Genomic DNA, 16,620 nt, shown 5'->3' on the forward strand with positions numbered 1-16,620 from the left:
AATTAAGTAATTTTAAATTAAAAATCACATTATTTTAGTATATAATTGAGTAGAGTAATGCTATGTGTATCCATTTTTTTTACACAATTCATATATGATAATGATGTATTATCATGTGATTGTGTATTATTTTATCTTTAATTTAAAATTTCTTAATTATATAATAACACATTAATTATATATAATTTATATATTAAAAATAAATACATATAATTTTATTGAATTGAATAATAATACTCAAAATAGGGTCAACATAACACCACAACAGTCCAAGGATCCAACAGAAAATACCCGCCCCGCCCCGCCCCGCCAAAAAGGAAGAATAAATCGCCGCAAAAAGACACCAACACCGTTTACTTTACGTTCTGACAACAAACTTGAGGTGGTAGAGCGAGCGACGATCGATCATCGAGCACGACGAGAAGGGATTATTCGAAAATGACAGACGCGTGTATCCGATCAGTTGTGGAAGCCATACACGCAAGCCCCACGCAAGCCGTTCTCTACCTCGCCGGCGGCGCCTCTCAGGTCTCTCGCTCTATAACTATTTACACTCGGTCACTTACTCAGTTTTCATATTAAATTTAACTCAAATCATTAGTAATTTGGAACGATTTTGATCAGTCTTTAGGCTATTTAATGTCGGTTCCAGGAGCTTCGAACACTGTGCTTGAAGCAGTTGTACCGTACTCCAGAATGTCTATAATTCAGTTACTCGGCAAGGTTCATGATTTTGGCGCGTGCAATTTTGACTTGATTGTAGTGATGAGTTTGATGAATTTGTATTGATTAGTTGATACATTGATATTTCAGATTCCCTCGAGTTTTTGTAGTCAACAAACGGCGGGGAGCATGGCTTTGCTGGCTTATAATCGAGCGCTTAAGCTCTCTAGTCCAGGTTTTGTTTTTATAATCCTGCTTCATTTTTGGTAGTATTAGAACTATAATGTGTTGGTTTAAGACTTGTAAAGTATTTAGAGTTTCACATTTGGTATCATGATATGGTCATGTTCTGAACTTGTCCACAAAGTTAGCTGTTTAGTGACTAAGTCAACCACGAAGTCATCAGCTGAGTGCCTGCAAACAAACATGTTTACCGTTGCTTTTTTCTGCATTTGTGATTGCTATTTTCCTGCATCATTTTCTGCATTTGTATTTAGTTGTTGCTGCTGTTTTTTCTGCATTTGTGGTTGCTATTTTTCTCCATCATTTTTCCTTTATTTCAGCAAGTCAGTTATGTAAAGGTTATTGCCTAGAAAAATAAAGGGAGAAAAACTCAATTGAAAAACCACCTCTTAAACCTCTGTTTTTCTTCTTTCCTGCTCTATTTCTATTTTCTCTTGGTAGAGACATACCATTTGGTATCAGAGCAGGTTTGTCACTCATGGACACCCCTGGCAAATCCAACAACGAGTTTCGTAATGAAGTAAGCAAAAACCTCACCTGACATGAATCAAACTTTGAACACCTGACTTTCAACATTAACCAGATTAATGCTGCTGTACAGACGGTAATGACAGACCTTCAAGCCTTGCGTCTTGCTTGCACTTCCAACCCAATTGAAGCTGAAACTAACCCTTTTGCTCCAGCGGAATCATCACACCATCCTAGCCAACCAAAAACCAATCGTTCTAGCATCATAACCGACCGAAACCATCATCACCTGAAACTATCTTTTCCAAAAATTGCGGGAGAAGACCACACTGGATGGATTTACAAGGCTGAGCAGTACTTTGACTTCAAAGATGTTGCACCAGCACAACAAGTGCAACTTGCATCATTTCACTTGGATGGAATCGCTCTCTAGTGGCATTGTTGGTATGGCAAATTCAAGGGACTTGTCACATGGGATGAATTCACCAAATCTCTTTTATTAAGATTTGGGCCAATTGACCAAGACGACCCCTTTGAGGCTCTTACTTGTTTGAAGTAGGAAACTATAGACTATCAAGAAGCCTTTGAGAAGTTGTCTCACCGAGTTGATAACTTACTTGAGAATTTCCTAGTGGGATGTTTTTTGTTGGCCTGAAAGATGAGATTTGTTTGGATCTTAAAGTCAAATAGCCGGAGACGCTATCCAACACAATTGGACTAGCTAGATTGATTGAAGAGCGCAACTTCTTGCAAAAAAATAATACCACTCCTTTCGTTTGTAGACTACCACGTCTTCCAGTCGTAACCCAATAGCCGGCCTTCTTGGTCCCCCACCAGCTCAACGAAGCAATCTTCCTACATACCCAATCTGACGTCTCATTGGACAAGAGGCAAGAGAATGCAGGGACAAAGGATTGTGCTATTACTGTGATGAGAAATACATTTTAGGTCACTGTTGCCAACCACCCCAGGTGTTTATGATTGAAGACTTGGATCCAACAGAAAAATTAACATTTGAAGAGAATTCTGGTGACATTGCTGCAGATGACTGTCTTCCAAAAATATCCTTCCATGCCATGTCTGGAACTAATCACCCTTAAACCATTCAGGTCAGCGACAAGCTTAAAAATAATGATGTCATAGTTATGATTGACGGAGGAAGCACACACAATTTCATTGACCAGTCAATGGTGAACAAATTGGGCTTGCTTGTAATCCGCGATAAATCCTTCTGAGTAATGTTGGCTAATCAAGAAAAGGTTGAACGTCTGGGATGTTGTCTAGTGCTTACTATCACTATTCAATGACAATCGATCTAAGTGAATTTCTATATATTACCTATTGCTGCATGTTAGGTGGTTTTAGGAGTACAATGGCTCGAAACATTAGGACCAATTGAAACAGATTACAAGCAACTTACAATAACCTTTAATCAAGATGGACACATATGTACATTCCAAGGGTTGAGGCAAGCTAATCTTGAGCCATTAAAAGACAAAGAATTGTTTAACTTAACTGGAGCTAGTTTCCGCTTGTAGATTGCACCCATCCTTAGTATAACGAAAACAAATCCATACCTGAGGATCCTAGCAGAATTCCCAATGAGTTTGAGTCAGTATTTGCTTTTCCAAAAGACTTGTCACCAGCAAGGAGTCAAAACCATCAGATACCACTACATCCCAATGAAGGACCTGTTAGTGTGCGGCCCTATCGCTACCCATACTATCAAAAGTTTGAAATTGAGTGCCTGGTTCGGGAGTTCCTTGACTTTGGGATAATTCGACCCAACACTAGTCCCTTCTTTTCTTTGGTCCTACTAGTCAAAAAGACAAATGGTATGTGGCGGTTTTGTGTCGATTACTATTAGAGCTAAAGTTTATATAAAAAATAAAGGGAGGAAGAAAGTAGAAGAGGTGCTATATGGCAGCCAATTGAGGGAAACACATGGCAACAGTAAGGGTGAAATAGATGGCAAGTAGTGAGTGGTGCAATAGACTATGAGGAAAATAATAGAATTGCATGTGCCCAAGTATGATACAGAGCAGACTTAGTAGAACTAGGGGACTAGTATATGCAAGTTGGATGAGGTGGCAAACAAGCATTGGCTAAACAGGGAAGAGGAGGAAAGAAGGGATATAGGCCTGGAGGGTAATAAGGAAAGAGGAGGAGAAAAAGATTTGAAAGGAAAAAGGAAATTGGGAGAGACTCTTGCCTCTTGAATGCAAGAGATCCGGTGCTAAGAAATCACATTAGTTTGAGTTATTGTGGCTATTTAATTTCCAATTTGCTTTTAGCTTATGTTAAACAAAATAGTGAACAAGTGTTCTACTAGTTGTATTCCTATTTTACAAAATTGCTTAATACAAAAAAATATTCTCTGTTTGTTTCCATTACAATTAACTGTTACGTTGCTTATAGTTCTTGAGTGTTAACTTCTTGGCATTTGCACTTGATCTTCTCAACATTCCATAACATAATTAAGCTAATCACCACTTTAGATCTGTATTAATTACTGCGTTCTTAACAACATCATAGTAAAGGATAAATACCCAGCCCCTATCATCGACAAATTGCTTGAGGAGTTACATGGAGCCAAATACTACTCCAAACTAGATTTGTGATCTGGCTATCACCAAATTTGAGTGAAGGACGAAGATATCTATAAAATAGCCTTTCGCACTCATGAAGGCCACTATGGGATTGTTGTCATGCCATTTGGATTGACAAATATGCCTTTTACTTTACAAAGTCTCATGAATTATTTGTTCCATCCCTATCTCAGGAAATTTGTTCTCATCTTCTTTGATGACATCCTAGTATACATCAAACCTAAGAAGATCATTTATTCCATTTGCGGACGATACTACATGTTTTATCGATTAACCATTTGTATACAAAAAAAGTCAAAATGTTACTTTGGAGTTTTGCAAGTAGAATATCTAGGTCATTTGATTTCCCAAAAAGCAGTTGCGGTTGACTTGTGAAAATTTAGGCCGTACTAAATTGGCTGGTTCCCACTTCATCAAAAAGCATTCTAGGTTTTTTGAGATTAGCAAGATACTATCGAAACTTCATCTGCAACATTGGTAGTATTGTAGCACCTCTAACTCGATAGTTAACAAAAGATGGTTTGTTAAAAACAGCTCTTGCGTTCGAGCAACTGAAGCAAGTGCTCACCATTTTTCCTGTTCTCATCCTACTTGATTTCTCAGAACCATTCGTAGTAGAATGTGATGCTTGCGGATTAGGAATCGGAGCCATTCTCACTCAACATGGACGACCAATTGCTTATTTTAGTGAGGCTCTCAAAGGCACTGCTTTGACCTTATCAACTTATGAGAAGGAGATGTTGGCCATTGTTAAGGAAGTCTGAAAATGGTGACCATACCTTTTGGGAAAACCTTTTACAATCTAAACTGATTAGCGAAGCTTAAAATACCTGTTGGAGCAACGCATAACAACTTTTACCCAAGCTCGTTGGTTGCCAAAATTAATGGGATATGATTACGTTATCAACTAAAAAAAGGGGGGGAAAATCAAGGTGCTGATGCTCTTTCCAAGGTGGCAGAATTTGAATGTGTAGCAATTTCTTTGCTGGTATCTGCTTGGTGGGCTACTCTCCAACAAGAAGTTGCAACTGATCATTTTTATGATAACCTAACCACCATGGAAACGCCACTTGTTTAGGACACGTGTCAAAAGAGATGGTGTTTGGTTTAAAAAAGGACGTCTCCTCTTAAGTCCTAATTCTACTCTCATTCTAGCTATCTTAGTAGATTGCCATTTTTCTATTGTTAGAGGACATTTTGGGTGTCACAAGACTTTAGGACATTTACGCACTTCTTTTTCTTGGCCAGGTTTACATGCTAAGGTGAAGGAATTTGTTCACACTTGCGATGTCTGTCAACGTTGCAAGTATGACCACTCACCACCTACAACTCTGCTACAACCTTTGTCGATTCCACAATGAGTTGGACAAAGGTCACTGTGGATTTTATTGATGCACTACCACCATCTCAAGGGCACACAGTAGTCATGGTGGTTGTAGATTGCTTATTGAAGTACGCCCATTTTGTTCCAATGCAACACCCATACACTGCTCTTATCATTGCTAAAGCTTTCATTAGCCAAATTGTTCATTTGCATGGGGTGCCTATATCAATTATTAGTGATTGAGATAGCGTTTTTCTTAGCAAATTTTGAAGGAATTTGTTTCAACTACAAGGAACAAAATTGTGTATGAGTTCCAGTTATCACCCACAAATGGAATTGCTTAATTGAACTCTGGAACAGTATCTTTGTTGTTTTGCACATGAGCAACCAAAGAAATGGCTTGAGTGGATTCCATGGGCTGAAGATAGTTACAATACTGCAGTTCATTCAAGCAACAAAATATCTCCGTTTGAAGCTGTTTATGGGGTGGCTCCACCCACGCTATTTTCTTATATCCCAAGCACATTGAATGCCCAAGCGGTCGATTAATTTTTGCGGACTCGCGATACTATTTTGTGAGACTTATGATAGAACTTGACACTCGCCCAAAATAGAATCAAGGTTCAGGCTAATCAACATCGTCGTGACATAGAGTTTAACGTAGGAGATTATGTATATCTTAAGCTTTGACCTTATCGTCAACGAACAGTTGCTTTTCGCCACTCGTTGAAGCTGTCTCTCCATTATTTTGGGCCATGCAGAGTTCTTGCTAGAATTGGGTCAATGGCCTACAAGTTAGACTTATTGCCAGGTTCACAGATACATGATGTCTTCCATGTAAGTCTCTTAAAAAAACAACCGGGTTCTCAACTTCCTGTTTCTCCACAGCTTCCCCCAGTCTCAGATGCTGCAGTCATTATTCTCCAACTTGAAGCTGTATTGGACAGGTGCATCATTCGCAAAGGTAATTACCGATCGAAGGTGGAAATTTTGGTCAAATAGGTTGGCACTTCCGGTGAAGATGCTACTTGGGAAAATGAAAGACATTTCTCATGCACCTATCCAGACTTCATCATTGCGGACAAGGATATTTTTAGTGGGGAGCAATGATATAGTTATGTTCTGAAGTTGTCCACAAAGTCAGTTGTTTAGTGACCAAATCAACTACGAAGTCATTAGCTGAGTACCTGCAAATAAACATGTTTACTGTTGTTGTTTTTCTGCATTTGTGGTTGCTATTTTTCTGCACCATTTTCTGCATTTGTAGTTAGTTGTTCTTGTTGTTGTTTTTTTGCATTTGTGGTTGCTATTTTTCTGCACCATTTTTCCTTTATTTTAGCAAGTCAGTTATATATCTCTGGATGTAAAGCCTATTTAAAGGCTGTTGCTTAATAAAATAAAAGGAGAAAAACTCAATTAAAAAATCACCTCTTAAACCTCTGTTTTTCTTCTTTCCTGCTCTATTTCTGTTTTCTCTTGGTAGATACATACCATATCATTTTTTAACAGAGCTATCTTTTGGAAGTACTTTTGATTGTGTCAGAAGTGTTTCTGGGTGGACAAAGTGATTTCTTATTGTGATTGGTAACATCCTGTTCTGATAGCTCGGACAACTGTTAAGATATAGTCTATTTTGGACATACACCTAGTCACTCTTTTGCTTTTGGATTTTACAATCCAAAATGTTTGTTTACAATTTAGGATTTTACATGCTATTTAATCAATTGTGTGTTATAATTCCCAAACAATGTGGAAGGTACATACATACTTTACATCTCTCCTGTGTTTTGTCAATATGAAATTTGCCTAGAGATGTTACATGATTAGTTGAAATGGAAAAAAAAAAAAAGTTGTTTACTTGGAGAGAAGTTTTGAAAGTGCTTCCTAGAGAGGCGAGCATTGTTGAGCAAAACTATTTCCTATGAAGTGCATCCTGAATTTTGTTGAATTTTTGTGAAAGATTTTTGCTACATGTAAATTTAAAGTATTTTCCAGATAAAATTTTTTTGTGGTATATTAGTATGGATAGGTATGAGAATGTAAATTCTTTAAATTTTGTGAATTTATATGTTTATGTCAATGTTATGTGTATAAGATCTATTTTGTGTCTATCATTTTGAGGGGTTAAGATCATGATGACTGGAAAAAGGCTTAATTTTTGTAGAAACACATTAATTCATTTATTTTATTGTTTCAGAATTGGCTTTGACTATTTTCGTTTAATATAATCTCTATTTATCTTCCAAATAGGTGTCCCAGTTCTTGGTGTTGGTTTTACTGGTGCTTTGGCCAGCACTCATCCGAAACTAGGGGACCACAGGTATTGTGATTTGATTCTTGCCCATTACCAGTGCATATGTACAAAGCAAATTATGTATGTGATTCTATTGTGTTTAAGGTTGGAAAGTTTGGCAAGTAAACAAAATTTAGTTTCTTTGAAAGAAGAGACTGTTTATTATCATTTTTGTGGTTAAATTGTATAAATATATAGCAAAACTGAAATTTACCTCTGTGGCTCTAAGTTCACTTAATAAACTCAGAATATCTGAATTGGAAAGCTGAATTAAGAAACAAGATGTTCCAAACCTTTCTTATACCATCAACAGTGTTGAAGGATCCAGTGAAATCTTAACTTTTGTTGTTTGGTTTATGAACCAAATAGCCAGATAATATTTATTGTTTCTCATTTTCCCACTTTGGTATCGATAAGATACAATTAAACCTATGATATAAATTATACTCAAGTAAATCAACCATGGTGGATGATCATATTTATTCCAATTAGTCTTGTGAAGTTACCTCACGTTATGCTAAAGAGAGTTCTTTGGCTGCTGAGAGTTGTTTCTCATGGTTACTCTATAGACTTTAGCTTAAAATTTTGTGTTTTTCTCATCTGCATAGATTCCACTTGTCAATGAGGACATCTGACCGACTATGGATATCTACGGTTACTCTGTCAAAGGTGATCATTGGATTTCTTTTGATTTTGAATTCAACCAGAGTGTTGTATGTAAACTTACTTTGTTATTGATTGATGTAGGGTTTGCGGACTCGAAAGGAAGAAGATAAGGTCTCAAGTCATTATTTGATTAGGGTATGTGATGAAAATTGAGGATGATTATAAGCTTTAACACTGTTCAGTTAGTGTGTATAATAACTGTCATTGAAAGTATAAGCATATGTTGTGTATGTATATATATGCATAACTTTAGGAACTTTGAATATGAAAATAGGTAAAGAAGAACAGTGTTTGATGGTTATGAACGGGCAAGATGACTTTGGGCTTCACTGCTTTGCTAAATGTCACATTATTTTCTCATGAAGGCACAATTTCTTTCCCTGTTTACTTCCATATCTTAATTAATTGGCATTTTATCTTTCACTTCAGGGGATTGCAAATGCATGCAAAATCCCAGCAACATTTGTTTCTGGGTTGACTGAATCTGAAAAAGTTACTGAATTTGAGCAACAGTTCACAGAAGAAGAAGAATTGGAACAACTCATAAGTGGGGAGATTTGCTTTAAGGTTTATCCATTTTCAAGTGGCTTGTCTAATGAAGAGAGGAAAATAATACTATCTGGTTCATTTAATCCATTACATGATGGCCACCTCAAGCTTTTGGAAGTTGCAACTAGGTACATTAATGCATTTCTGTTATCGTTGACTTGTTTTTTTATTATTTTCTAGTTAGTCATGTTTTAGTCTCTTAGACATTCATATTGTTTCTACTAACTATTGATCTTTAATGATTGGTCACTCTTTCCTTGAACAACTTTAATAACTGGCTCTATATATATATATTCATGTTCCAAATGAATGTCAAGTGGTGAATTAATGTTCTGCTTGTATTGTTACCAAATATATGTTTCTTTTGATACTGTAAAGCTTCTCTAGTCTTGACTTCTCAATTTAGTAAGTATTTTAAGGGCTAAAATTTTCTCTGTATGATACTTATATCTGAATGTGGCAATGTGCTAAATATATGTTGAGCAAAGGTTTGCAGAATCTATGCACATACTACAAAATATAAGTTGGTGAGAGGGTTACCAAACATGTTATGGAAGGGATGATGAATGTATTGGCTAAGAAGATACCTGTCATCATTAACTCTTTTTATTTTTTTAGCATTTGTGGCAATGGTTATCCATGCTTTGAAATATCAGCAGTCAATGCAGACAAACCTCCATTGTCAGTATCCCAAATCAAAGATCGTGTCAAGCAATTTGAAAATGTTGGTATGTTTGTTTTTCAACTATATGTTCTATGTGGATGTAAAATATGTTCAACATTGTATTTATTCTGGTTGTGGGATTGGATCTATTGAAGTCACAAATATATTATAAAAATCTCCAAGTATCCATTTCCTGCTTTGGTTGCTTTTATGAAATCATCTATAATGTGGAAAATTGAGCATCATCTGCCGATGGCTTTTAGTTTAAATATTCAATTATTGCAACAACAGAACCAACCTGAGGCATTTTTCTTTGTGGGGCAGTTTGGATATTGTGAATGAAAATGATTTTGTTAGTCAAAGGCTTGTATGACCGATGATGTTTTACAGCTTGCATTCCTTATTTATACTGTGTGGAAATTCATTGTTTTATAGCAATTTTTTTTCTTTGGTTAAGAGTGTGCAACATGCAGTGTTTCGCAGGATCTTTAGTTTTCTGTAGTTTGAAAGTTTTGGTCCCCCTTTTAAACTATAGTATTGAAACTTATGTATTGAATATTTTTACTTATTAAACCTTGTTTATGAATATCAGCAGATACATATTTCATTTATGTTTCCGAGCATATTAATAGTTTTGGTTTTGGATGGCAGGAAAGACTCTAATTGTTTCAAATCAGCCTTATTTTTATAAGAAAGCTGAACTTTTTCCAGGCAGTGCTTTTGTAATTGGTGCAGATACGGTAGCACGGCTTATTAATGTACGTAATTGAAAATCAATTCTAATTACTTTTATTACCATTTCTTAGGGTTGAATTTGAAGTGAGCTTGCTTGAGCTCAATATGAGCTTTGCTCAAATGAACCTGAAGCCGAGCTTAACATATATGAACATGAACTAAAATATATTTAAAAAAAATTTTAAACCATGTTGCACAAGCCACAAGTAAACCAAATTCGAGCAAACAAGTTCGGTGAGCCTGAGTCAAGTTTGGTTTGTCTATACGAATCCAAACTCTCAATCCATGAAACAAGCCGAACACAAGCTAAGCTGATCCCGAGCTCGACGAGTCAGAGCTAAGCCCCCTTGAAAACGAGCCAAAAATGAGTTTCACCTTATTCGGGCTCAGTTTAGCTTGAATCCAGCCCTACCATTTCTGCACTGTATTTATTTGTTAGGATTGAAGACTTTGCAGATTTAAGAACCAAAAGATCCTGAAACTCAGCAAGTTAGGCTATTGTGGCTCTTGAGACACTTCATAAATTGCCCTAAATAAGTGGTGCAACAAAAATGCAATTCAATGGTGGAACTCCTTTTTCTTATTTATTTTTGGTAGGTCAGGTTGGGGAAGGAAAGCATGGTAATATGGGAAGAAGTAAATAAACCAAATGTTTAAACCCTACTGTGGAGGAGACGGAGAATATAGTCTTGGATCGTAAAATTTATATATTTGTATTAATTTCTGATTGAGTGGAAGTATCGCTGCAATACATTAGCTGATCTTATTGTCTGTTTTTAATTGCTGATTCAGCCTAAATATTATTATGGGGACTACCAGCAGATGCTGGAGATACTGAGCGGATGCAAGAGTACAGGATGCACTTTCCTTGTTGGTGGACGTATTGTGGATGGCGTTTTCAAGGTTTGTTTACACCCAAATCCATCCAGTCACATCGAAACACATCAATTTATATGGACAAGTTAATAAGAAAAATTAATAAGTGTAGTATTATTCCTCCTAAATCCACCAGTGCATTTTCCATGTTCCTTATTCTCATCGCAGAAACTATGTTAATGCCAAGCTATAACCTTTCTTCTGCAGGTTCTTGAAGATTTTGACATACCAGAGACTTTAAAAGATATGTTTGTCTCAATACCAATAGAAAAATTCCGTATGGATATCTCCTCAACTGAAATAAGGAAAAACCGAATGTAATTTCTTCTGTAACAATTGTTTTTCAAACCAGTGTCGTGCAAAAACAAAGCCTGTGAAAATAGCTGTCGTTGGAGAAGAAATTACACTCTGCAGTTTTTCCTTGTATTAGAGGACTTATCTATACGAAATCTTCAAAGAAAAAGGTTTTTTTTTAGTCCAAAATCAATTAAATTGAGAATTAGAGGTCTTTATTATTAGTACTCTTTTGAAAATTTGAACAAAATAATAAGAATGATTTTTTTTTTTTTGGATATAAACTAAATGTTGATCTTTATTATCAATCCACTTCTTAAAATAGATTATTCTTTCTTGCCATTTCTCTTTTGGGTTTTATTGTGTTTGGATAGTCTCAGATGTGAAGAAGTCGCTGCTTTTATAGGTAAACTTTGGTGAGTCTGAGCAAATGTGAAAATTTCCATTCTTTTCAAGAAACTCACAAATCTGATTCAAGTTGGCTTGGGCTTGGATTGTTTTTCAGCTTGAACAAATTGAGTTCGAGTTGAAAAAATTTTAATGTGAACTTCACCTAATTTGAACCCTTATATCTGATTAATGTTGTTGTATTAGAGTTTGTCTCGTTAATAATTATTTATTCTTCTTCTTTCTAATGATTCTGGTAGATATGAACGATTCTTCTTCTCCTTTGGGACTCAGATGATTCTTTTCTCTTTTACTTTGATGTAATGTTCACTAATTAAGCAGGGGAAGTTCGGTCCCAAGCTAGCTCTCATCTCTTTTCTATGTTTTATGGTGGTTTGATTTTGACAATATGCGCCATTTTCTAACACTGGTAACCTTACTGTAACTGTAACCAACAATCTGACATAACCCTACAACATCTCCGCACTAAATCTTTTGATCTACTTTTATTGACGACGAGTCGACCCTGACCAGAGCAAAGTAAGTCATCATCTTGGCAAGGTGAGATCTTTATCCACGCAGCCGGCGGCACAATTGGAGCCATAAGCAGCATCAGCATTTCTAGCAGAATCTTTATCCTTGAAAGTGAACCACCTCCCGCACAAGAGAAAACAGCCGCTGAAACGATACAAGGAGTCACCAGAAATACCTACATGAGAAACACCACAGCTCCTCCAATACTCTTTTTTTCTTCATCATCATCATCTAAAGGCGTTTGTATTTGGGCACCAATCATAATTTAACGCTTCACAAATATGAACCGTTACCTCAGGAAAATTGCTTTTCCCACGAAAAGATATATAGAATATATAGAATAATCTCAGGAATGTGCAGTTCATATTTTCTGAAGAAAGAAAAATTGTAACACTCATTGCTAAATCCTCTACCGACAAAATATGAGAGAGATATTTGTTATGTATAGGTTTTTCACATCGCTTTAAAATAATATAAAAAGATTAGTTAAATAATTGTGAATTTTTACACTGTCAAGGTGTATTTTGGATTGTAATATTGAATAGAAAAATTGTGATGGTTTGTTTCTCTAAAGTTGATAATATCTTGAAGATGGGTAGAGTTATTGAATTGGATGTCATAGATGGTATAAAAGATATTTTATGTGTTCTCTTGAACGATAATAAAACGAATCTCAATATTGACCTCAATTCCAAACAAAAGAGGTGAATGTAATACCCTATACAAATCTCATATTGACAAAACGTATATTAGATGCAAAGAGGATTTATTAAATAGCTCGTGAACTCTTAAATTATCAAGACATATTTTTGCTTGCATAATAAATCCCAAAAGCAAAATGAATTGTGTATTTAAAATGGACAATATCTTATGACGGGTTATTAGAGTAGATGTTGCATAATTTGAGTTTAATAACACATCCCAAATTCTAAAAAACTTATCCAAATGGCTCCAAGAGAGATTAATCCAAATTGAGTCCAACAAATCTGACCTTCTTGGATGGTTTGCAAGTCGTGGATATTGCATGGATTGAAAGGAACTGAACTCTTAAATTTTGAAAGAATCGAACTCTCAGATTTTTTTATAAAAGGAATTGAATTTTTAGTTTTTTTTTTAAAGATACTAAATAAACATAATTACGATTGTTTGTTTTGTTTTGAAAGAAAGGTGATTAAATTGATACTTTTTGTCCTTCACTTGATAGTATGCCAATTTGTTTATACCTTTTTATATGCAATCGATTGTTGATAAAGTATTATTGTTTTTCTTTTGGGTTTGGATTGAACTTAATTTCTTTAAACGATTTCTATTAGTTTTGCAAATAAACACTGCCTTATAAATTCAAAAATTTTAATAAGAAATAATAATTTGAGTATTAATGATAATGTGTTATTATATAATTAAATATTTGAAATAATAAATAAAGTAATATCTAATTATATAATGATAAATCATAATTAATGCACAAATTAATAGTCAATGTTAGTTTAAATAATTTTACTCTTAATTTAATAATAAAATTATGTATATCTAATTTTAAATATATAATAGAATATTCATATAATATCTCATCATATAATCAAATAATTTTAAATTAAAAATAAATTAAAATATAATTATATAATAACACATAATTTAATATCTAATTAAGAATTTAAAACTGGATGCACATTATATTTGTATTACAAGCATACTTGGATGAAGATGAGCCCTGAATTTATTGCCCACGTGGATTGATGAGCATCCAACAAGTAGCATACGTGGCTGGTAGGATTCGCAAAACAAGAGATTATTTTCCCAAAACAGGACAGGGTCTCATGAGATTCCAAATACCAAAAAACCGGGACACTTTGAATAGCTCTGATAGATGACCGTCCAAAACTCCTACTAGAATCCGAACTTTTACAACTACTGAAAAAAACATTTCCGGTTAGTTGCCACTGGCTTGACTCAAATGGACGATCATTTTGTAGATTAGGCGTGTTTTAGAATTGGTAAATGATCCGTGCTTAACTTGCGAAAAAAATGTTTTAAGAAATCTTCTATGAATAAGAATCTTAAATAAGATTTTTCTTAAAAATAAGGATAATAATTTGACTCTCTATATTGGATCATCCTCTTGCCCCTTTCTTAATGCGAGGGAAATTTTTTGATTGAAATAAAAATAAAAATAAAGATAATTAAAATTTTTATCATCATAGAGATACGAAAACATGGATAGAGTATCTACCTCTGTCCACCTCTTTCTCTATATATCTTTTAAAACCTTAAATATTAAATTATTTTTTTAAGTTATGAATATGTCTCGATATCTAATACATATTCCAATATTTTTACTGTATAGAAATGGAGAAAAAAAATTTCTTGGAAGAGGTGAAAACTGGGAAAAGTTTTCTCTACGGGACAAAGACGTCAATTAGAGTATTCAACACCGCGCCTTGTTCCCTTGTCATCTCAACTTAGAAATAAGAATTTTAATAGAGTTTCTTATGGGAAAAAGAATTCTACTATACAAACACATTGAGTGATATAAATATTTACTAGCAACTACATTCATTATAAAGTGCTACACGTAATCCGATTTAGATGAACCAAGATAAATAGTGCATATTTTCTATCTCTAATACTATTTGAGGTACATTTGTAAAAGCCATATAATGATCTAAATTCCTTTAGAAATATAGTCTCTCTTCTTGCTCTCCTTTGTTATTCTGTCACCATTAGCATGAGCCACCAACATAATCCATTTTTGAAATTTGGGGCTAGTTCTAGAGGTAGGTCTGAACTGGGGCAACCATCCAGAACGAAAGGAACAATGAATGTTTTATTGATTCTGGTGTCACTCATCCAAATTCTTGGCTCCAAATGGGCACTTTAACATCAGAGTTTGATGATTTTCAGGATATTTTTCAGGGTTTAACGGTTGTTCAAGACTCTTTCAAATAAAATTCTTCCCATAAACTTTTTTTTTTTTTTGCTAAGTATTATAAACAAAGTAAAACGGTCACAAGGGCCTATGAGCAAACAAGCAGACTCAAGACAAGTTGGAACAAGAACCAAGCAAACTCAAAGCACTTTAGGGACAGACCCCCAACTCGTAGCAAAGAGCCCAAAAGAATAGCCTAAAAAAAAAGTCAAGAATAGCCTTGTCTCTCCCTATCTATCCAACCATTAAAAACAAGATAGAAAACAAGAGAAAAGGCTCACAAAAGAACCAAAAGGAAAATTACAGTAACTAAACCACCGTCTTGTAGCTATACTAACAACCCCAAGAAACTTTACAAGCAAAGATCTACATCTATACAAGTATAAATCTATACAAGTGTAAATTTAACCATAGCAAGCACAAGCAAAATAAAATTCTGCAGATTTGATAATTGAGATCAAGGCTGGCAGTAGAACACAAACTGGGAAACTAAATTGAAAACACAAGAAGGCCTTAACGCACACTACCACAGATCAATCTGATCCAAGAAAAGTTGAGGAGATAGCTGACCAAAAGAAGCTTCGAAACCATGCTGTTATGCTTTTCGAAATGCCAAGCTTGAGTATTGTCTCGTTTTTGACATGTCTGAAGAACATTAGTACTGTCCTCACTGCGCTGGAGATGAATCCTTTCTTCACAAGCTTGATCATTACAATCTTCTTCCCATCTAGCTTAGCTTTATACTCTTCTCTCTTGGCCTGATCACAGAAGATAAAAACCTGCAAAAGAACCCACAGGTTAAAGGAATAGAGCTGCAATCTGCTCCAGGATTTTCATTTAAGATTTTTTTAAAATGCACTCTGACAGTCCCCAACATTTGGCAATCTTCTTATTTTTCTTCGATTTCTTCATGCTTTGGAATTCAACACCCTTATGGTTGCAACCTCTTATGATTCTACTGATGATCATTTCTTTCGGCATGGAAGAATTAGTGAAGCAGCGTCTATTTCTTTCTCTCCATATTTCATACACAATAATTACAAGACATAATTTAGACATGAGATTTTGGAGGTTATTTTTCCTCCAAGCCGTAACTTTTTCCTCAATAAATTCTCTCCAAAGCCTTTTTCTATAGCTCTTACCACTTCTTGCAAGCACACTATTCCAAACAAAACAACTAAATGGGCAGTTAAAAAACAAATGATTTACATCTTCAATCCTATCCATGCAAAGAATGCAGGCAACCAATGAGACCATACCAAACTTTACAAGTTTATCCATTGTAGGGAGCTTTTACTTTATCGTCATCCATAAGATGATTGAGTGCTTGGGAATGTTGTTTTTGTGCCAAATCAACCAACTCCGTTGGACGTCTTTGCCTCTAGCTCT

The 16,620-nt window shown here is 35.1% G+C and overlaps 1 protein-coding gene across 2 annotated transcripts; it reads left to right on the top strand.

The window, feature by feature from the left end:
- The first annotated feature begins 347 nt into the window (after positions 1–347).
- LOC123206761 lies at positions 348–12,015 on the top strand. 2 transcript variants are annotated; one of them, XM_044623988.1, is made up of 11 exons: positions 348–528; positions 625–723; positions 814–898; positions 7,558–7,627; positions 8,209–8,269; positions 8,348–8,401; positions 8,696–8,943; positions 9,434–9,543; positions 10,131–10,237; positions 11,007–11,117; positions 11,298–12,015. In XM_044623988.1, exons 1-11 carry the CDS (start codon positions 439–441, stop codon positions 11,409–11,411), a joined length of 1,149 nt encoding a protein of 382 aa, XP_044479923.1. In that variant the 5' UTR covers positions 348–438; the 3' UTR covers positions 11,412–12,015. The 2 variants fall into 2 exon arrangements, with proteins under 2 accessions (XP_044479923.1, XP_044479924.1); XM_044623989.1 differs by having other exon boundaries at positions 383–528; positions 653–723.
- The last annotated feature ends 4,605 nt before the right edge of the window (positions 12,016–16,620 follow it).

The sequence above is a fragment of the Mangifera indica genome, unplaced genomic scaffold, assembly GCF_011075055.1.
Source record: "Mangifera indica cultivar Alphonso unplaced genomic scaffold, CATAS_Mindica_2.1 Un_0048, whole genome shotgun sequence".
NCBI lineage: Eukaryota > Viridiplantae > Streptophyta > Magnoliopsida > Sapindales > Anacardiaceae > Mangifera > Mangifera indica.